This window comes from Ranitomeya imitator, chromosome 7 (genome assembly GCF_032444005.1).
Source record: "Ranitomeya imitator isolate aRanImi1 chromosome 7, aRanImi1.pri, whole genome shotgun sequence".
Taxonomy (NCBI): Eukaryota; Metazoa; Chordata; class Amphibia; order Anura; family Dendrobatidae; genus Ranitomeya; species Ranitomeya imitator.
In genome coordinates this window covers 144553538-144576077 of record NC_091288.1, presented here as the reverse complement: position 1 = coordinate 144576077, position 22540 = coordinate 144553538, and the positions used below count along the sequence as shown (strand labels likewise).

The 22540-nt window shown below is 42.3% G+C and overlaps 1 protein-coding gene across 2 annotated transcripts in view; it reads right to left on the bottom strand.

Annotated features, from left to right (window-relative positions):
* DNAH7 (dynein axonemal heavy chain 7) overlaps positions 1-22540 on the bottom strand; it is a 560306-nt gene that overhangs the window by 350374 nt on the left and 187392 nt on the right. For both annotated transcript variants that reach the window (XM_069733889.1, XM_069733890.1), the window contains 3 exons: positions 11294-11434; positions 10971-11183; positions 3511-3620 (listed from right to left, as the gene is read on the bottom strand). In XM_069733889.1, the coding sequence (XP_069589990.1) occupies positions 3511-3620; positions 10971-11183; positions 11294-11434 (464 nt within the window). The remainder of the gene's footprint in view (positions 1-3510; positions 3621-10970; positions 11184-11293; positions 11435-22540) is intronic.

Below are 22540 nucleotides of genomic sequence, written 5' to 3'. Positions count from 1 at the left end.
TAAATACACAATGCTGTAATTACACAACACACAAATATGCAATGCTGTGCTTACACAACACACAAATACACAATGCTGTAAATACACAACACAAATACACAATGCTGTGATTACACAACACACAAATACACAATGCTGTAATTACACAACACACAAATACACAATGCTGTGATTACACAACACACAAATACACAATGCTGTAATTACACAACACACAAATACACAATGCTGTGCTTACACAACACACAAATACACAATGCTGTAAATACACAACACACAAATACACAATACTGTGATTACACAAAACACAAATACACAATGCTGTAATTACACAACACAAATACACAATGCTGTGATTACACAACACACAAATACGCAATGCTGTAAATACACAACACACAAATACACAATGCTGTAAATACACAACACAAATACACAATGCTGTAATTACACAACACACAAATACACAATGCTGTGATTACACAACACACAAATACACAATGCTGTAAATACACAACACACAAATACACAATGCTGTAAATACACAACACAAATACACAATGCTGTAAATACACAACACACAAATACACAATGCTGTGATTACACAACACACAAATACACAATGCTGTAAATACACAACACACAAATACACAATACTGTGATTACACAAAACACAAATACACAATGCTGTGATTACACAACACACAAATACACAATGCTGTAATTACACAACACACAAATACACAATGCTGTGATTACACAACACACAAATACACAATGCTGTAATTACACAACACACAAATACACAATGCTGTGATTACACGACACACAAATACACAATACTGTGATTACACAAAACACAAATACACAATGCTGTAATTACACAACACATAAATACACAATGCTGTGATTACACAACACACTAATACACAATGCTGTAAATACACAACACACAAATACACAATGCTGTAAATACACAACACAAATACACAATGCTGTAATTACACAACACACAAATACACAATGCTGTGATTACACAACACACAAATACACAATGCTGTAAATACACAACACACAAATACACAATGCTGTAAATACACAACACAAATACACAATGCTGTAAATACACAACACACAAATACACAATGCTGTGATTACACAACACACAAATACACAATGCTGTAAATACACAACACAAATACACAATGCTGTAATTACACAACACACAAATACACAATGCTGTAAATACACAACACACAAATACACAATACAGTGATTACACAAAACACAAATACACAATGCTGTGATTACACAACACACAAATACACAATGCTGTAATTACACAACACACAAATACACAATGCTGTGATTACACAACACACAAATACACAATGCTGTAAATACACAACACAAATACACAATGCTGTAATTACACAACACACAAATACACAATGCTGTGATTACACAACACACAAATACACAATGCTGTAAATACACAACACACAAATACACAATGCTGTAAATACACAACACAAATACACAATGCTGTAAATACACAACACACAAATACACAATGCTGTGATTATACAACACACAAATAGACAATGCTGTGATTACACAAAACACAAATACACAATGCTGTAATTACACAACACATAAATACACAATGCTGTAATTACACAACACACAAATATGCAATGCTGTGCTTACACAACACACAAATACACAATGCTGTAAATACACAACACAAATACACAATGCTGTGATTACACAACACACAAATACACAATGCTGTAATTACACAACACACAAATACACAATGCTGTGATTACACAACACACAAATCCACAATGCTGTAATTACACAACACACAAATACACAATGCTGTGCTTACACAACACACAAATACACAATGCTGTAAATACACAACACACAAATACACAATACTGTGATTACACAAAACACAAATACACACTGCTGTAATTACACAACACAAATACACAATGCTGTGATTACACAACACACAAATACGCAATGCTGTAAATACACAACACACAAATACACAATGCTGTAAATACACAACACAAATACACAATGCTGTAATTACACAAAACACAAATACACAATGCTGTGATTACACAACACACAAATACACAATGCTCTAAATACACAACACACAAATACACAATACTGTGATTACACAAAACACAAATACACAATGCTGTAATTACACAACACATAAATACACAATGCTGTGATTACACAACACACAAATACACAATGCTATAAATACACAACACAAATACACAATGCTGTAATTACACAACACACAAATACACAATGCTGTGATTACACAACACACAAATACACAATGCTGTAAATACACAACACACAAATACACAATGCTGTAAATACACAACACACAAATACACAATGCTGTAAATACACAACACAAATACACAATGCTGTAATTACACAACACACAAATACACAATGCTGTGATTACACAACACACAAATACACAATGCTGTAAATACACAACACACAAACACACAATGCTGTAAATACACAACACAAATACACAATGCTGTAAATACACAACACACAAATACACAATGCTGTAAATACACAACACAAATACACAATGCTGTAATTACATTAGTTCTGTATTATCTGGCAATGGCTGATACACATTGAAAGACATTGCGAATAACAGGTGATCGGTGGGGTGTACAGGGTGTGACCCCAACCAATCTCACATTGATGATCTATCCCATAGATAGATCATAAATATACTGTGACCTAACAACCCTTTAAAGGGAACCTGTCAGCGGTTTTGGCTGATGTACAGCAGTCTATAATACTGTATAACTGCCCCCAACCCGACCTGCAAGAAAAGAAAAATAACTTTTATTATACTCACCTGGGGGGCGGTCCGAATGGTGTCTCTCTTTTTGGTCCGGCGTCTGCCATCTGCTTGCGATGCCACCCTCCTGCTTGTTTCATGTGGATGACGCGTCGCTGCATCATCCACACAGTCTACTCGGCACCGTGCTCCTGTGCAGGTGTACTTAAGTGCCATGTTGAGGGCAGAGCCAAGTACTGCTCTTTGACCTTTCCCGGCATCTGCGCACTGCAGTACTTTGCTCTGCCCTCAACATGGCAGAGAAGTACGCCTGCGCAGGAGCGTGGTGACAAGGAGACTGTTTGGATGATGAATTGACGCGTCATCCACATGAAGCAAGCAGGAGGACAGCAACCGTAAGAAGATGGGAGGCGCCGGATCAAGAAGAGCGACACCCTTCGGACCGGACCGCCCGCCCCGCAGGTGAGTATAATAAAAGTTATTTTTCTTCTTTTACAGGTCGGGTTGGGAACAGATACACAGCATTATAGACTGCTGTATATCAGCCCTGCAAGGTGATGGCTGTAACTCGTATCAGCCAACCTGCAGACAGGTTCACTTTAAGACACCCTGACTTCTTTTCTAAGCTGAGCTGTTTACAATACCTGTAGCATCTATCTGTCAGTGGAGTGATGACCAATCTAGGTGTATTGCCAAGATACTCATATCCATATTGCAATTCAGCATTGATCATTTTTGTTTGCAAATGTCCTTCCTGCATAAGAAAAGAATATTAATTTTAAAAAGTTGTTACAGAGCATTTTAGCTAGGTAATACTTAGAAGTTTATTTGATTGTATTAATACCTCCTGAACTTTTCCACATTTTTTCACGATACACCCACAAGCTTAAATGTATTTTATTGTATAATAAATTAATGTGACATACCAATAATAAGTATTTGTGACGTGTAAAGGAAATTATACATGGTTTAATAATTATTTTAAAAGTATACAGTAAATCTGACTATTGTAACGTGCATTTGTATTCACCCCCTGAGTCACGACTTTGCAGGACCATGTTTCACTGCAATTACTGCTGCAGGTCTTTTGGGGTATGTTCCACCAGCTTTGCACATCTAAGAGGCTGACATTTTTGCCCGTTCTTCTTTGCAAACTAGCTCTCTCTAAATGAGATTGGATGGAGGTGTCTGTGAACAGCAATGTTCAAGTCTTTCCACATATTCTCAAAGGGATTTAGGTCTGGACTGTGACTGGGCCATTCACACACATAAATATGCTTCAGGATTGACTTGCATTTAGCTCCATCCATCTTCCCATCAACTCTGACCAGCTTCTCTGTCCCTGCTGAAGAAAAACCTCCCCACACCATGATGCTGTCACCACCATGTGTCATGGTGAGGATGGTGTTTCCAGGGTGATGTGGAGAGTTAGTTTTCCACTACACATAGTGTTTTGCATTTAACCCAAGAAGTTCTAGTTTGATCTTATCTGATGAGTACCTTTTTTCACATGCTAGCTGTGTCCTATAAATGGCTTTTTGTAAACGGGACTTCTTACTTCTTATGACTTAGTTTCACAAATGTCTTTCTTCTTGCCATTCTTCCATAAAAGCCTGATTTGCGGAGTATACAACGAATAGCTGTCCTGTGGATGGATTCTCCCACCTGAGATGTGGATGTGTCCAGCGTCACCAGTGTGACCATGTGGATGTGTCCAGCGTCACCAGTGTGACCATGGGCCTCTTGGCTGATTCTCTAATTAGCGCTCTCCTTGTTTGGGATATCAGTTTAGGCAGATGGCCATATTTAAGTAGGCTTGCAGTTGTGCCATAGTCTTTCCTTTTTTGAATGATGGATTGAATAGGGCTCCTTGGGATGTTCAAAGCTTGGGCTACATTTTTTATTACCTAACCCTGCTTTACTCTTCTCCAAAACTTTATCCCTGACCTGTCTGGTGTGTTCCTTTGTTTTCATGATGCTGTTTGATCCCTAATGTTCTCAAACAAACCTCTGAGGCCTTCACAGAACAGCTGTAGTTATACTGAGAATTGGTCACTCAGGATTTTATTTAGGAGTAGATCAGACTACAGGGAGTTGAATACAAATGCAAGTCATAATTTTAAGATTTATATTTTTTAAATAATTTAAAAAATCATGTATCATTTCCTTTACACTTCACAAATACTTGCTTCTTTGTGATGGTGTAGTACATAAAATCCCAATAATACATTTAAGTTTGTGATGGAATGTGAAAAAGTTCAAGGCGTATAAATAGTTTCTCAAAGCAGTGTATAATTAATAACAAAATAACATTTTGGCTCATGTATATGACTGTATTATGGCCGTATTTTGCGTAGAGCGGGAGCAGGGCTGATATAGATGTGCATGACATCACAACTACTGTACTTCTGTATGCTTTCCTTTTTATGGCATCTGACAGAAAATAAATTGTGGCACTGATCCTAAACGTTATTTCTTATATTCCTATATTTAATTTGTTCTTTAATTTAAAAAGCCTTATTAAAATAGGGCTGGAATGTTTATAAACCTTGCTGTATTGTCATATACTCTGCTTATTACACTAATATATAAATCCGTATTGAATACATTTCCTTCAGATGCATACAAAACCTAAATGAGAGCTGACGACCCCACTATGCTGGCTGTATTCGGTCATAATCAGTGGCCGCACAACTCGTTACAGCCGATGCAATACCTCGACAGCTGTACAATACTTTCATTAGAATCACATCACAATGCCATCACAGCTGCCATAAAGCCAATATGATGGTGGTTATAAGGGGCCTGACAATCCATTACCAGCTCTGTCCAAATATATCTCTACATTTAGATTTTTATGTAGGAAATGGATGCTTTACTGTGCAGATATAATTTTCTTACCACTAACTTGTACTCATTTTGTATATTTAGCCTTGGTAAATATGAAGACCTCCAATGTTGAGCTTACTGCACCTGACGGTCACCAATTCTACTGAATTATTGCAAATAAATAGAGATAAAATCCAGCTTAGCAGGTCCATGTCTCCTGTTCCCCTGCGTGCACGGTGTGAACAGCTTGGCAACAGCAATATACAAGAAAGTCCAACTTAACCAGGTACAATGTGAAAAAAGGTCTTCCTGTATGTCATAAGTGCAACAGGTTTAAAAACAAATCCATGAGTCCTAAACAGTAAGAGTATGTGTCCACGGGCCGGATTACATCCGGATTAGCCGAGGATTGAATGCTGCATTCAACCGCAGCGTTCAACCCGCAGCGTCCAGATGTTTCTGCATAGTGGAGGGGATTTTATAAAATCCCGTCTCCACTATGCGTGCGAACATGCATCCAGCGGCCCTGCGTTTACGGACATGTGGCGCGTCTTTTTAGAACGCAGCATGTCTGTTTACCTTGCGGTGACGCTCCGTCGCTGCAAGGTAAATCACAGGGCCCTATGTATAAGGTGTGGAGATTCCGGATGTGTGCAATGAACACATCCGGAATCGCCGCGCGTACAAAAGGGGGCGGCGCTTTGGGCGGAGCGAGATTTCCGCTCCGTCCAAAGCGCCGTGAATCCAGAGAGTGGACACGGATCCGAACGCATTTCAGATTGTGCTTTACCAAGCCTCCATTATACAGGACGTGGCACCTTAAAAAGAAGCAGTCATCAGGATTTTATATCCCAACCTAATGACATATATGTAAAGGCGATGTGATGCTGAGTAATTCCTCACTTTTCTTGAAGAAATTTGTTTTGCCATTTCAGAGAAATCTATAGTACAAACTGCATGATAATGAGCTGCAAGTGCAGAGGGCGGGCACCCCACTTACAGCTCTGCTTCCTCTCTCCCGATTCCCTGCCCGCTGCTTGCCTCCTGCCTCTGACTAATCACTCCTGGGTCAGTAACTTGTCGTCAGTCAGGCAGTAGGCAAGCACCAGGCAGGGAGGGCAGAGAAGCAGCAGAGATATAAGGGTGATTACACACCGAGTTCTTTCACGCATTCCATGGCCCCATCAGGGCTTACATCAGAATCACACACAAAATGGGTTTTGGATATATGCGCTGACGGGGCCATAGTCTTTAATGCTCCAGAAGGGACACCACATGCTCTGTCGTGTATCATTTTCGGCCATATGCTACTACTCGAGGCGGACACCAAAACGTAGTCTAGTACAGCTAGTTGTCTGCCTCCAATAGGCATATACGGCCAAAAATGATGCATGACGTGTCCCTTCAGGAGTATTATAGTCAATGGCCCAGTCGGCGCATATGCCTGAATCCCATTTTGCAGTGGGTGCGGATGTAAACGCCAAAGGGGCCACTGAATGTGGGAAAAATGCAGTATAAAAGGGCTCTTAGTAAATTGCCCACTCACTGTACGTACGGCTCATTAGCATACATTTTCAACTATGGATTTCTCCACAACAGCAAGACAAGGTGAGGACTTAGCATCACAGTGCCTTTACATACATGTCAATAGCCTTTGGTATAAGGGTATGTGCACACGTCAGGATTTCTTGCAGAAATTTTCCTGACAAAAACCAGACATTTCTGCCAGAAATCCGCATGCGTTTTTACCGCGATTTTACCACGATTTTGACGCGTTTTTAGTGCATTTTTTATGCGTTTTTTCCCAAATGCATAAAATTGCGGGAAAAACGCAGAAAATCCGCAAAAATAATTAACATGCTCATTTTTTTAACGCGATGCGTTTTTTTCGCGGAAAAAAACGCATCCATGTGCACAAAACATGCAGAATGCATTCTAAATGATAGAATGCATAATGTATGCGTTTCTAATGAGTTTTATATCATTTTAGCGCGAAAAAACACAAAAAAACGCGAAAAAACCTGTACGTGTGCACATAGCCTAACATCCTGATGACATGTCTTCTTTAAATACAGTACTTGTCCAGTGAAAATCCCAAATCTTGCAAATGCAAAAACACAGGGCTGGGCACCATATTGGGAGAAAAAAAACACTATGCATACCTATACATACCAAGATGATTAGTTTTTAATGCTTTTACAATCTATATATTCTACATGTTTTTGCATAGAAGGTTTTCTATAGTGCTTTTTTTCTCCCCATGCGGTGTCCATTCCATAGTTTTTGCTTTTGTAAGGTTTTGGATTCCGGCTAACGTATATAAAGTAGAACTTTGGCCTTTTCTATTCAAAAGACTTTTTTGGTCGGGACACAAGTAAATGTATGCTTGTAAACCTGTTACTAGAGATGGGAAAACCCGAACAGTAAAGCTTGGTGTCCGTACCAAACACTTTCTGTTAGAGCACGGACACTGAGCACGGTCTTCACCAGGAAGCCTTTGTTACTGTTCAGGGTTCAAACTCCTTAACACCGGGTGTTTGTCACGCTGTCATGTGCATGACAGCGCGGCAAATACTTCCTCTGATCGGTGGTAAAATCATTACCGCCGGTCAGACAGCCATGGTTCCCATGGTGTCAACTGACAGTGTGAACCTGCAGCTGTGATCAGAGGTAAAAAGTTTACCTCCGGTCACTGGCGTTGGCTGATGGGACTACTGCTCGTAGCAGCTCATTCATTGGTGGATCTAAGCCTGGACGGTCGCATCTTAGCACCGTCCAGGTTGAAAACTGTTTATCCCCCAGACATGGATTACAGTGTGGGACAGAACGACCGACAGGTGAGGAATATGTTTGTTTTTTTATTTTTGTTTTACTACAGGAGATGGGGGATTCAATGAAATGGGAGATGATGTGAGTATAGCTTGATTTAGAATCATTAAAGAAGTCTGTATCATTCTTTCAATTAAAGTACTTTATTATGGCTCTGTCTTTATTTACCATACAACTATAAGATTAGTAATGGATACGTGTCTTATAGACGCTTCTCCATTAGGAATCCATGGGCTTGATGTCACCGGACAATACAAAGGTGACATCAACTCCACAAATATGAACCCCACTTGCCATCGATTCAGGGCAAGTGGGAAGAGCTGAGCAAAGTGCCAGAATTGGCGCATCTAATAGAAGCGCCTTTTGTGGGCGGCTGTGGGCTGCTATTTTTAGGCTGGGGTGGGCAATCTCAATGGCCCCTAGCTGTCTGCTTTAGCAAATACAATAATAATTTTTAATAATAATAATTTAAAAAAACAGAGTGGGGACCCCTCTATTCTTGATATCCAACCTTGCTAACGCTGACAGCCGAGGGTTGCAGCCCTTTTGCCTGACTGGTTATCAAAAATACAGGGGAACTCACAACATTTTTTTTAAACTATTTATTTAGATTGCAGCTGCCGGCTGTTATTAGAGGCAGCAGGTGTAGGCTGATGGGAGCAGTAGTCCCATCAGCCGACGCCAGCGACTGGAGGTAAACTTTATACCTTCGATCACAACTGCCGGCTCTCACTGTCATCTGACAGCATGGGAACTGCAGCTGTCTTACTGGCAGTAATGATTTTACTGCCGATCAGAAGCAGTATTTGCCACATTGTCATGCTCCCTACAGTGTATGACTCGGCTTAAACTCTGAACTCCGCCTCCAGTTTTTCTGTCTCTGGTACTGCATTCCCCAACTGGCTTTTGACCCTCTGGCTGGTACCTTGACTCCTCTTTCCATCTCACGTTTTGGATACCACGCTCCCATCTGGCTCTGACTTTTGGCTCATCTCTGACCTCGTGCTTTGCTGTGACCACTGGTACTTCATCTCCCTGTTTGTGGCTGACTTCAGCCTGTCTGACTACTCTGCCGCCTCCTAGTGGCGGCCTGTACTTATGCACCGAAGTGCTACACAGTACCTGCAACCCTTTTTTCCCATAACATCGCACCCTGGTGGTGGCTGAGCAACTGCTCCACAGTTGCATTGCACAAGACAATCTAAGGTCTACTAACAAAACTTGATTTCCTATTACACTTACATGATGCTCGTAGATCAAGTCAAGGAAATTGTGTCTAATCCATCTATAGTGGAAATATGGAGTATTTAATATAACCCTTATTAACAAACTGATATTTTTCTCTGAAATCCTGACTACTATGTCAGTTTCCTATGGAATGGCTATGTAGTTATAATATAGTAATTTTACGGTAATATTTACATTACAGCCAATTTAGCAAAATAATACCAGACAGATTTGTATTAACTTGGCCTATGCTTTAATTTACAACGTAAAAAGTGGTTTTCTGATTTTGGAAAACCCATACTACCCGGCTACAGTTTTCTTTACAAAAACAAAATGTGCTATATTTAAAGACCTGGGTCTCCTCCGCAGCTCCTCGTATCTGGTATTGTCTGAAGCACTTATGTCACATCGACAGCGCTGAAGCCAAAGAGAAAGCTCAGATCCGCTGGGCTCGGTTATTGGCTGCAGCGCTGTTAATGTGACGCAATAACAGTCACTTGCAGACTTTGGGCTGGACCTGTGGATGGTGAATAAAGTCCAACTTGAATTTTTTAAGCTACACTGCAGGGGTTCCCGGAAACTGGAAAGCCATTTTAATACCAAGGATTTTAGGTTTTACAATTACAGATTAAATGGCTTTTCTAAAATGGGCACAAGTTCTCCGTCACATATTATTTTACTTTGTAGCAAAAATAAACATATTCACTTACAAAAACAATGTTCGATAGAAGTTGCGAAAAAGAAGAAGCAATTATTTTAAATGAAGTGTGTCTCCATTAATGACTGAATGTCGGGCTGCGTACGAAACAGAAAATCTGTTTTCTGCACATGATTTTTTGAATCTTTCATCATCTATATTTAAACACTGCACTCAAATTAAGAAGTGATTGCAGATGAGCTTTGCAGTCAAGCAAAATGACTTTACAAATAAATATCAAACCATATCTGCACATAATAAAGAATTGTGACACGAGAAACAAAGTGCCATTTAAAGGTAATTTAGCTTAATTATTTTTTTAATTGGTTTCCTCTGTAATCTAAAGTAAAACTGTATTTTCAGTTCTGGAACATAATCATTGCAGTGATCAAGCCTAGCTTTTTTCGGTACTTGATATTCAGCATTTTGTGATTGTAAAAGGATCATTACACACTGCAAGCATCACAATTATTATTTAACTGGAATTATAATAAAGAAGGCAGATGACAATCTCCGTCTTACCTCCCAGTAGTATCGCAGTTGGCTTAACCATTCAAAGTCATTTTCATCACTAACTTGTTTTCTAACTAGCGCTGCAAGAACATCCCTTGCATGGACATCCAGGACCACAAGTGCCCCGAGAGTCACCCGGTTCTGTTTTGATAATGTTCCACGCACCAGGGCCACAATATCGTCAATTTGCTTATTATTTTGTTCCAGGTAATCTTCAAGAGCCTAAAATCATTGAGATAAAGCCATAATAACATAAATGACAACATCCAGATTTATCTATGGCACATGGCGAGAACCGTGTGGCAGTGGTGAACCATCTCTGCCGTACATACCTTCTGGCCTTGCCTGATAGACAGCTGAACGTTATTTGTCCAGAAACACTGCGATACACACAATACGGTCTGCCCTGGCCATTCCCTTACCCAGTCAATACGTGTTGCATTAGGGTAGGCTTCGATAGCTTCACCAATCACCTGGAAAACAGATGTATTTATTCAGTGTCATCACTGACAAGATTTGCTGCCCTAAAACACATAGGGAGCAGCTGCTTTTGGCTCTTTTTGTAACACATTGCATTGCTTATCTTGTATTGATCCTAAGTCACACTCTGAATATTAATCCTACTTTCAACATTTTTCTGGCCACATTTGGAAAGACAGAACAAAATAACCAATAAACAGAACTCTAAAGGGATAATCAGGAACGAGCGTTCATAGGAGAACTCGTTCCCAATTATCTCCAAACACACAACAAACAGCTTGTCGCCAGGTGAAATGATTTTTAACCAATAGGAAAATACAAAAAAAATGGAAGTAAGCCTCACCATGTAGTATATAGAAGGTTGCTCCTCACTGATACAGCTAGGATCCAAGTCTGTTGATCACCGGACGATTCACAGAAATAAATGAGAATATGGATCCATTGGCTAATTTCTGGTAAAAAGGTTCAGGTCTTTATGTCACATGATTAAAAATGAATTTTCCAGACGATTTAAAAAATAGTGCCCACTGACGCGTTTCTGGCCGAAGCCCTTAGTCATAGAATGACTAAGCCAATGGATCCTTTCAATGAAATGATTTTTATGCGTGCTTAAGAATCATCATTCTTGACAGCACATTATCCTGTATAAACAAAGTATGTGCTGCAGAGAACAATGGTACTCTATCAACACAGAACAATTGTATTATCGATCTTCTGTCCGCATGGCAGTACGGTTGGCTTTTTTAAACAGGCCATTAAATGACTGGTTGCTAGCTTGCATGTGGCCAATCGGTAGTTGTTTAATGTTTGCTGTCGGCTGGTGTAAATCCCGCATAAGGCTATGAGCACATGTTAAGTATCTGCAGCAGATTTTTCTGCATCAAAAACCAGAGCAACGGCAGTAAAAAATGGTATGTGTAAAGTATATGCATTTTGACGTGTTTTTACATTAATTTTTTTATGCATTTTTACTTGCGTTTTTGCCCCAATCTGAAAAAATGCTGTAAAAAATTGAAGGTTCAAATCAATAAGGAAGAATTGAGCAGCAGAAATCTCATTCACTTTGCTGGAGTTGTAAAGTGCAGTGTTTCTACCCTTAAAAAACCCATGGAGAAAAACGCAGCAAAATTACAGCGTCTGAACAATCCCTAAAAATTCAGCTCCTGGATTGAGGCAAGACAGTTATTTTTGTCTACATCAGATTACTAAAAAGGTGTGACGACTACACATACTAGAAAGCAAATACCAGAACAAGTCCTGTGCAGACAGCGAAAAAACTTGGGATCCTAGGAAAATGAACCTGTGAAGTCTGCACAATTGTGAGTGCAGCTCTTGGCTACATTACAGAGTGTAAAGTGTAAGGGTAAGTTCACACAGGGAATTTTTGCTGCATTTTTTTCTGCAGCAAAACCTGATTTCTTGGCAGGAAAGAAGCTGAGCAAAAACGCAGGTTTTGGTGTATTTTTTCATGCTTTTTGGTGGCTACCTTGTGACAATTTGTGCAAGCTAATAAAGTTGAGTGCTCCCAGAGGAAAAAAAAAACTACCGTATATACTCAAGTATAAGCCGACCCGAGTATAAGCCGACCCCCCTAATTTTGCCACAAAAAACTGGGAAAACTTATTGACTCGAGTATAAGCCTAGGGTGGAAATGCAGCATTTACCGGTGAATTTCAATAATAAAAATAGATCATTATTTCCCCATAGCTCTGCCATATAGTGCTCTGCACCGTTCATTATTTTCCCATAGCTGTGCCATGTAGTGCTCTGCACCGTTCATTATTTCCCCATAGCTGTGCCATATAGTGCTCTGCACTGTTCATTATTGCCCCATATAGTGCTTTGCACCGTTCATTATTTCCCCATAGCTGTGCCATATAGTGCTCTGCACCGTTCATTATTGCCCTATAGCTCTGCCCCATATAGTGCTCTGCGCCGTTCATTATTGCCCTATAGCTGTGCCCCATATAGTGCTCTGCACCGTTCATTATTGCCCTATAGCTGTGCCCCATATAGTGCTCTGCACCGTTCATTATTGCCCTATAGCTCTGCCCCATATAGTGCTCTGTGCCGTTCATTATTGCCCTATAGCTGTGCCCCATATAGTGCTCTGCACCGTTCATTATTGCCCTATAGCTGTGCCCCATATAGTGCTCTGCGCCGTTCATTATTGCCCTATAGCTGTGCCCCATATAGTGCTCTGCACCGTTCATTATTTCCCTATAGCTGTGCCCCATATAGTGCTCTGCGCCGTTCATTATTGCCCTATAGATGTGCCCCATATAGTGCTCTGCGCCGTTCATTATTGCCCTATAGCTGTGCCCCATATAGTGCTCTGCACCGTTCATTATTTCCCTATAGCTGTGCCCCATATAGTGCTCTGCACCGTTCATTATTGCCCCATATAGTGCTCCGCGCCGTACATTATTGCCCTATAGCTCTGCCCCATATAATGCTCTGCACCGTTCATTATTGCCCTATAGCTGTGCCCCATATAGTGCTCTGCACCGTTTATATTTCCCCATAGAAAGCTGTGCCATTGTCGCTGCTGCTGCTGCTGCAGTAAAAAAAAACAAAAAACACATACTCACCTCTCTTGCTTGCAGCTCCCGGCGTCCGGTCCCGGCGTCTCGTCCCGGCATCTCTGCACTGACTGATCAGGCAGAGGGCGTCGCGCACACTATATGCGTCATCGCGCCCTCTGACCTGAACAGTCAGAGCGCAGAGACGCCGGGAAGATGGAGCGGCGCCCGGCGGCTGGAACGTGGACAGGTGACTGTTGTGAATTCTGTGGCTGAATTCACTTCTGTGGTCACAAGTGGTATTGCAGTCTCTGGGCTTCCTCCCTCAGGTGTTTTGGTGAGCTCGTTGGCTACCTTGCTATTTAGCTCCACCTGAGTCTGTCTTCCTTGCTCCTTGTCAATGTTCCAGTGTTGGATCTGAGCTACTGCATCTTTCCTTGGGCCTGCTGCTCTGCTAGATAAGTGCTTCTAGTTTGTTTTCTGTTTTTTCTGTCCAGCTTGCTATTAACTTTTGCTGGAAGCTCTGAGAAGCAAAGGAGTGCACCGCCGTGCTGTTAGTTCGGCACGGTGGGTCTTTTTGCCCCTTTGCGTGGTTTTCGTTTTAGGGTTTTTTGTAGACTGCATAGTTCTCTTTGCTATCCTCGCTCTGTCTAGAATATCGGGCCTCACTTTGCTGAATCTATTTCATTCCTACGTTTGTCTTTTCATCTTGCTAACAGTCATTATATGTGGGGGGCTGCCTATTCCTTTGGGGTATTTCTCTGAGGTAAGTCAGGCTTGTGTTTCTATCTTCAGGCTAGTCAGCTCCTCAGGCAGTGCCGAGTTGCATAGGTAGTGATAGGCGCAATCCACTGCTGCTTATAGTTGTGTGAGGATAGATCAGGTACTGCAGTCTACAGAGATTCCACATCTCAGAGCTCGTCCTATTGTTTTTGGTTATTGCCAGATCTCTGTATGTGCGCTGATTGCTGCACGCTGTGTTGCCTGATTGCCAGCCATAACAGTACAAGGAGCCACCCAATGATTCCCAATAGAGGGAAAAAAGAAATCCTGACAGCATTTTTTTTTCTTAGCTCTGTCTTCAGTCTTTTTTTTCCCCTAGACATTAGAGTGCTTCAGGACACAGCTGTGGACATGGATATTCAGGCTCTGTGCTCCTCAATGGATAATCTCGTTGTAAATGTACAAAAGATTCAAGATACTATTGATCAGAAATCGATACTAGAACCAAGAATTCCGATTCCTGATTTGTTTTTTGGTGACAGAACTAAGTTCCTGAGCTTCAGAAATAATTGTAAGCTATTTTTGGCCTTGAAACCTCATTCTTCTGGTAATCCTATTCAACAGGTTTTGATTATTATTTCTTTTTTGCGCGGCGACCCACAGGACTGGGCGTTTTCTCTTGCACCAGGAGATTCTGCATTGAGTAATGTTGATGCATTTTTCCAGGCGCTGGGATTGCTTTACGATGAGCCTAATTCAGTGGATCAGGCTGAGAAAAATCTGCTGGCTTTATGCCAGGGTCAGGATGATGTAGAAGTATATTGTCAGAAATTTAGGAAGTGGTCAGTACTCACTCTGTGGAATGAATCTGCACTAGCGGCTTTGTTCAGAAAGGGTCTCTCTGAAGCTCTTAAGGATGTAATGGTGGGATTTCCTATGCCTGCTGGTTTGAATGAGTCTATGTCCTTGGCCATTCAGATCGGTCGTCGCTTGCGCGAGCGTAAATCTGTGCACCATCTGGCGGTATTGTCTGAGAGTAAACCTGAGCCTATGCAGTGCGACAGGACTATGACTAAAGTAGAACGGGAAGAACACAGACGTCTGAACAGACTGTGTTTCTATTGTGGTGATTCTACTCATGCTATTTCTAATTGTCCTAAACGCACTAGGCGGTTCGATAGCTCTGCCGTTATTGGTACTGTACAGTCCAAATTCCTTTTGTCCATTACCTTAATGTGCTCTTTGTCATCGTATTCTGTCATGGCGTTTGTGGATTCAGGCGCTGCCCTGAATCTGATGGATTTGGATTATGCTAAACGTTGTGGATTTTTCTTGGAGCCATTGCGGTGTCCTATTCCGTTGAGAGGAATTGATGCTACACCTTTGGCCAAGAATAAGCCTCAGTACTGGGCCCAGCTGACCATGTGCATTGCTCCTGCACATCAGGAAGTTATTCGCTTTCTGGTACTGCATAATTTGCATGATGTGGTCGTGTTGGGGTTGCCATGGCTACAAACCCATAATCCAGTATTGGATTGGAACTCTATGTCGGTAACCAGCTGGGGTTGTCAGGGAGTACATGGTGATGTTCCATTTTTGTCTATTTCGTCATCCATTCCTTCTGACATCCCAGAGTTCTTGTCGGACTTTCAGGATGTATTTGAAGAGTCCAAGTCTGATGCCCTACCTCCGCATAGGAATTGTGATTGTGCTATCGATTTGATTCCTGGTAGTAAATTCCCTAAGGGTCGTTTATTTAATTTGTCCGTACCTGAACACACCGCTATGCGCAGTTATGTGAAGGAGTCCCTGGAGAAGGGACATATTCGCCCATCGTCGTCACCATTGGGAGCAGGGTTCTTTTTTGTAGCCAAGAAGGATGGTTCGCTAAGACCGTGTATTGATTACCGCCTTCTTAATAAGATCACTGTTAAGTTTCAGTATCCCTTACCATTGATTTCTGACTTGTTTGCTCGGATTAAGGGGGCTAGTTGGTTTACTAAGATTGATCTTCGTGGTGCGTATAATCTGGTGAGAATCAGGCAGGGAGATGAATGGAAAACGGCATTTAATACGCCCGAGGGTCATTTTGAATATCTGGTGATGCCGTTCGGACTTGCCAATGCTCCATCTGTTTTTCAGTCTTTTATGCATGACATTTTCCGTGAGTATCTGGATAAATTCTTGATTGTTTACTTGGATGACATTTTGATCTTCTCAGATGATTGGGAGTCTCATGTGAAGCAAGTCAGAATGGTTTTCCAGGTACTGCGTGCTAATTCCTTGTTCGTGAAGGGATCAAAGTGTCTCTTCGGTGTGCAGAAAGTTTCATTTTTGGGGTTTATCTTTTCCCCTTCTACTATCGAGATGGATCCGGTTAAGGTTCAGGCCATCCAGGATTGGACTCAGCCGACATCTCTAAAAAGTCTGCAGAAATTCCTGGGCTTTGCTAATTTTTATCGTCGCTTCATCTGTAATTTTTCTAGCATTGCCAGACCATTGACCGATTTGACCAAGAAGGGTGCTGATTTGGTTAATTGGTCTTCTGCTGCCGTGGAAGCTTTTCAGGAGTTGAAGCGTCGTTTTTGCTGTGCCCCTGTGTTGTGTCAACCTGATGTTTCTCTTCCGTTCCAGGTCGAGGTTGATGCTTCTGAGATTGGTGCAGGGGCGGTTTTGTCACAGAGAGGTTCTGGTTGCTCAGTGTTCAAACCATGTGTTTTCTTTTCCAGGAAATTTTCTGCTGCTGAGCGTAATTATGATGTGGGCAACCGAGAGTTGCTGGCCATGAAGTGGGCATTCGAGGAGTGGCGTCATTGGCTTGAGGGTGCTAAGCATCGCGTGGTGGTTTTGACTGATCATAAGAACCTTACTTATCTTGAGTCTGCCAAGCGCTTGAATCCTAGACAGGCCCGTTGGTCGTTATTTTTTGCTCATTTTGATTTTGTGATTTCATACCTTCCGGGCTCTAAAAATGTGAAGGCGGATGCTCTGTCTAGGAGTTTTGTGCCCGACTCTCCGGGGTTATCTGAGCCGGCGACTATCCTCAAGGAAGGAGTCATTGTGTCTGCCATCTCCCCTGATTTGCGGAGAGTGTTGCAGAAATTTCAGGCTAATAAACCTGATCGTTGTCCGGCCGAGAAACTGTTCGTCCCTGATAGGTGGACTAGTAAAGTTATCTATGAACTTCATTGTTCGGTGCTGGCCGGTCATCCAGGAATCTTTGGTACCAGGGAGTTGGTTGCTAGATCCTTCTGGTGGCCATCTCTGTCGCGGGATGTGCGTGCTTTTGTGCAGTCCTGTGGAATTTGTGCTAGGGCTAAGCCCTGCTGTTCACGTGCCAGTGGGTTGCTTTTGCCCTTGCCGGTCCCGAAGAGGCCTTGGACACATATTTCGATGGATTTCATTTCTGACCTTCCCGTTTCTCAAAAAATGTCGGTCATTTGGGTGGTCTGTGATCGCTTTTCTAAAATGGTCCATCTGGTGCCCTTGGTTAAATTGCCTTCCTCCTCTGATTTGGTGCCTTTGTTCTTCCAGCATGTGGTTCGTTTACATGGCATTCCTGAGAATATTGTTTCTGACAGAGGTTCCCAGTTTGTCTCGAGGTTCTGGCGAGCCTTTTGTGGTAGGATGGGCATTGACCTATCTTTCTCCTCGGCCTTCCATCCTCAGACTAATGGCCAGACCGAACGAACCAATCAGACCTTGGAAACATATCTGAGATGTTTTGTTTCCGCTGACCAGGATGATTGGGTGTCATTTTTGCCGTTGGCTGAGTTCGCCCTTAATAATCGGGCCAGCTCGGCTACCTTGGTCTCTCCATTTTTCTGCAATTCTGGGTTCCATCCTCGTTTCTCTTCAGGACAGGTTGAGTCTTCGGACTGTCCTGGTGTGGATTCTGTGGTGGACAGGTTGCAGCAGATCTGGACTCAGATAGTGGACAATTTGACCTTGTCCCAGGAGAAGGCTCAGCTTTTCGCTAATCGCAGACGCCGTGTGGGACCCCGACTTCGTGTTGGGGATCTGGTTTGGTTATCTTCTCGTCATATTCCTATGAAGGTTTCCTCTCCTAAATTTAAACCTCGTTTTATTGGTCCGTATAGGATTTCTGAGATTCTCAATCCGGTGTCTTTTCGTCTGATCCTCCCAGACTCCTTTTCCATACATAATGTATTCCATAGGTCGTTGTTGAGGAGATACGTGGCACCTATGGTTCCATCTGTGGAGCCTCCTGCCCCTGTTTTGGTGGAGGGGGAATTGGAGTATATTGTGGAGAAGATTTTGGATTCTCGTGTCTCTAGACGGAAACTCCAGTATCTGGTCAAATGGAAGGGTTATGCTCAGGAAGATAATTCCTGGGTTTTTGCCTCTGATGTCCATGCCCCAGATCTTGTTCGTGCCTTTCATGTGGCTCATCCTGGTCGGCCTGGGGGTTCTGGTGAGGGTTCGGTGACCCCTCCTCAAGGGGGGGGTACTGTTGTGAATTCTGTGGCTGAATTCACTTCTGTGGTCACAAGTGGTATTGCAGTCTCTGGGCTTCCTCCCTCAGGTGTTTTGGTGAGCTCGTTGGCTACCTTGCTATTTAGCTCCACCTGAGTCTGTCTTCCTTGCTCCTTGTCAATGTTCCAGTGTTGGATCTGAGCTACTGCATCTTTCCTTGGGCCTGCTGCTCTGCTAGATAAGTGCTTCTAGTTTGTTTTCTGTTTTTTCTGTCCAGCTTGCTATTAACTTTTGCTGGAAGCTCTGAGAAGCAAAGGACTGCACCGCCGTGCTGTTAGTTCGGCACGGTGGGTCTTTTTGCCCCTTTGCGTGGTTTTCGTTTTAGGGTTTTTTGTAGACTGCATAGTTCTCTTTGCTATCCTCGCTCTGTCTAGAATATCGGGCCTCACTTTGCTGAATCTATTTCATTCCTACGTTTGTCTTTTCATCTTGCTAACAGTCATTATATGTGGGGGGCTGCCTATTCCTTTGGGGTATTTCTCTGAGGTAAGTCAGGCTTGTGTTTCTATCTTCAGGCTAGTCAGCTCCTCAGGCAGTGCCGAGTTGCATAGGTAGTGATAGGCGCAATCCACTGCTGCTTATAGTTGTGTGAGGATAGATCAGGTACTGCAGTCTACAGAGATTCCACATCTCAGAGCTCGTCCTATTGTTTTTGGTTATTGCCAGATCTCTGTATGTGCGCTGATTACTGCACGCTGTGTTGCCTGATTGCCAGCCATAACAGGTGACTATGCGATACTTACCTGGTCCTGGCGTCCGGCTCCTTCTCCCGGACAGCTGTCTTCGGTGCCGCAGCTTCTTCCTCTATCAGCGGTCACCGTTACCGCTGATTAGAGAAATGAATAAGCGGCTCCACCCCTATGGGAGGTGGAGCCGCCTATTCATTTCTCTAATGAGCGGTCACACATGACCGTTGATAGAGGAAGAACTGCAGCACCGAAGACCGTGGGACAGGCGGGGAGCGTCAGGATCGCTGGAAGCAGGTAAGTATGCCTCAGCACCCTCACCCCCTCACCCGCCGACCCTGCCACCCACCTTGACTCGAGTATAAGCCGAGAGGGGCACTTTCAGCCCAAAAATTTGGGCTGAAAATCTCGGCTTATACTAGAGTATATACGGTACTTCCTGTAGAACCGTTCCTCTAGTTCCTTTGAAAAGCCAGCAATTCATCTGCCGCATACAGTAAAATCACAGTGACAGGTTAGAATAGAATAGATTATGTATACACATAGAATATATAGATATATAGATGTGAGTGATACACACATACAGTTAGGGCCAGAAATATTTGGACAGTGACACAAGTTTTGTTATTTTAGCTGTTTACAAAAACATGTTCAGAAATACAATTATATATATAATATGGGCTGAAAGTGCACACTCCCAGCTGCAATATGATAGTTTCCACATCCAAATCGGAGAAAGGGTTTAGGAATCATAGCTCTGTAATGCATAGCGTCCTCTTTTTCAAGGGACCAAAAGTAATTGGACAATGGACTCTAAGGGCTGCAATTAACTCTGAAGGCGTCTCCCTCGTTAACCTGTAATCAATGAAGTAGTTAAAAGGTCAGGGGTGGATTCCAGGTGTGTGGTTTTGCATTTGGAAGCTGTTGCTGTGAGCAGACAACATGCGGTCAAAGGAACTCTCAATTGAGGTGAAGCAGAACATCCTGAGGCTGAAAAAAAAGAAAAAATCCATCAGAGAGATGGGAGTAGCAAAATCAACAGTTGGGTACATTCTGAGAAAAAAGGAATTGACTGGTGAGCTTGGGAACTCAAAAAGGCCTGGGCGTCCACGGATGACAACAGTGGTGGATGATCGCCGCATACTTAATTTGGTGAAGAAGAACCCGTTCACAACATCAACTGAAGTCCAGAACACTCTCAGTGAAGTAGGTGTATCTGTCTCTAAGTCAACAGTAAAGAGAAGACTCCATGACAGTAAATACAAAGGGTTCACATCTAGATGCAAACCATTCATCAATACCAAAAATAGACAGGCCAGAGTTAAATTTGCAGAAAAACACCTCAAGAAGCCAGCTCAGTTCTGGAAAAGTATTCTATGGACAGATGAGACAAAGATCAACCAGTACCAGAATGATGGGAAGAAAAAAGTTTGGAGAAGAAAGGGAACGGCACATGATCCAAGGCACACCACATCCTCTGTAAAACATGGTGGAGGCAACGTGATGGCATGGGCATGCATGGCTTTCAATGGCACTGGGTCACTTGTGTTTATTGATGACATAAGAGCAGACAAGAGTAGCCGGATGAATTCTGAAGTGTACCGGGATATACTTTCAGCCCAGATTCAGCCAAATGCTGCAAAGTTGATTGGATGGCGCTTCATAGTACAGATGGACAATGACCCCAAGCATACAGCCAAAGCTACCCAGGAGTTCATGAGTGCCAAAAAGTGGAACATTCTGCAATGGCCAAGTCAATCTCCAGATCTAAACCCAATTGAGCATGCATTTCACTTGCTCAAATCCAGACTTAAGATGGAAAGACCCACAAACAAGCAAGACCTGAAGGCTGCGGCTGTAAAGGCCTGGCAAAGCATTAAGAAGGAGGAAACCCAGCGTTTGGTGATGTCCATGGGTTCCAGACTTAAGGCAGTGATTGCCTCCAAAGGATTTGCAACAAAATATTGAAAATAAAAATATTTTGTTTGGGTTATGTTTATTTGTCCAATTACTTTTGACCTCCTAAAATGTGGAGTGTTTGTAAAGAAATGTGTACAATTCCTACATTTTCTATCAGATATTTTTGTTCAACCCTTCAAATTAAACGTTACAATCTGCACTTGAATTCTGTTGTAGAGGTTTCATTTCAAATCCAATGTGGTGGCATGCAGAGCCCAACTCGCGAAAATTGTGTCACTGTCCAAATATTTCTGGCCCTAACTGTATATATGTATATAAATTACATAGATAGATAGGTAGAAGAAAAGCCGGCAATTCAGCAGCCGTGTACTGTAAAATAACAGCAGGAGCCAACAGGATAGAAGAGATGGATTACATACAGTAAATACAAATAGAATAGGTAGATCTACAGATGTCAGTGACATATACAATTAGTACAGTGTGTGTGCAAATTACTGTACATGTATTTAATTAAAAGATTATTTTTCTAAAAAAAATGGTGTGGGCTCTTGCGTAATTTTCTTAACCAGGAGAGGGAAAACTGATGGCTGGGGGGCAGTTGTTTATACCCTGGGAAGGGGGTAATACCCCTGGAGCTTCCCAGGGTCCCCCTATATTTAATAACCAGCAAAAGCTATGCAGACAGCTATGGGCTGATATTAGTAGCCTAGAAAGGGCATATGGATACTGGTCCCCCCAGGCTAAAAACATC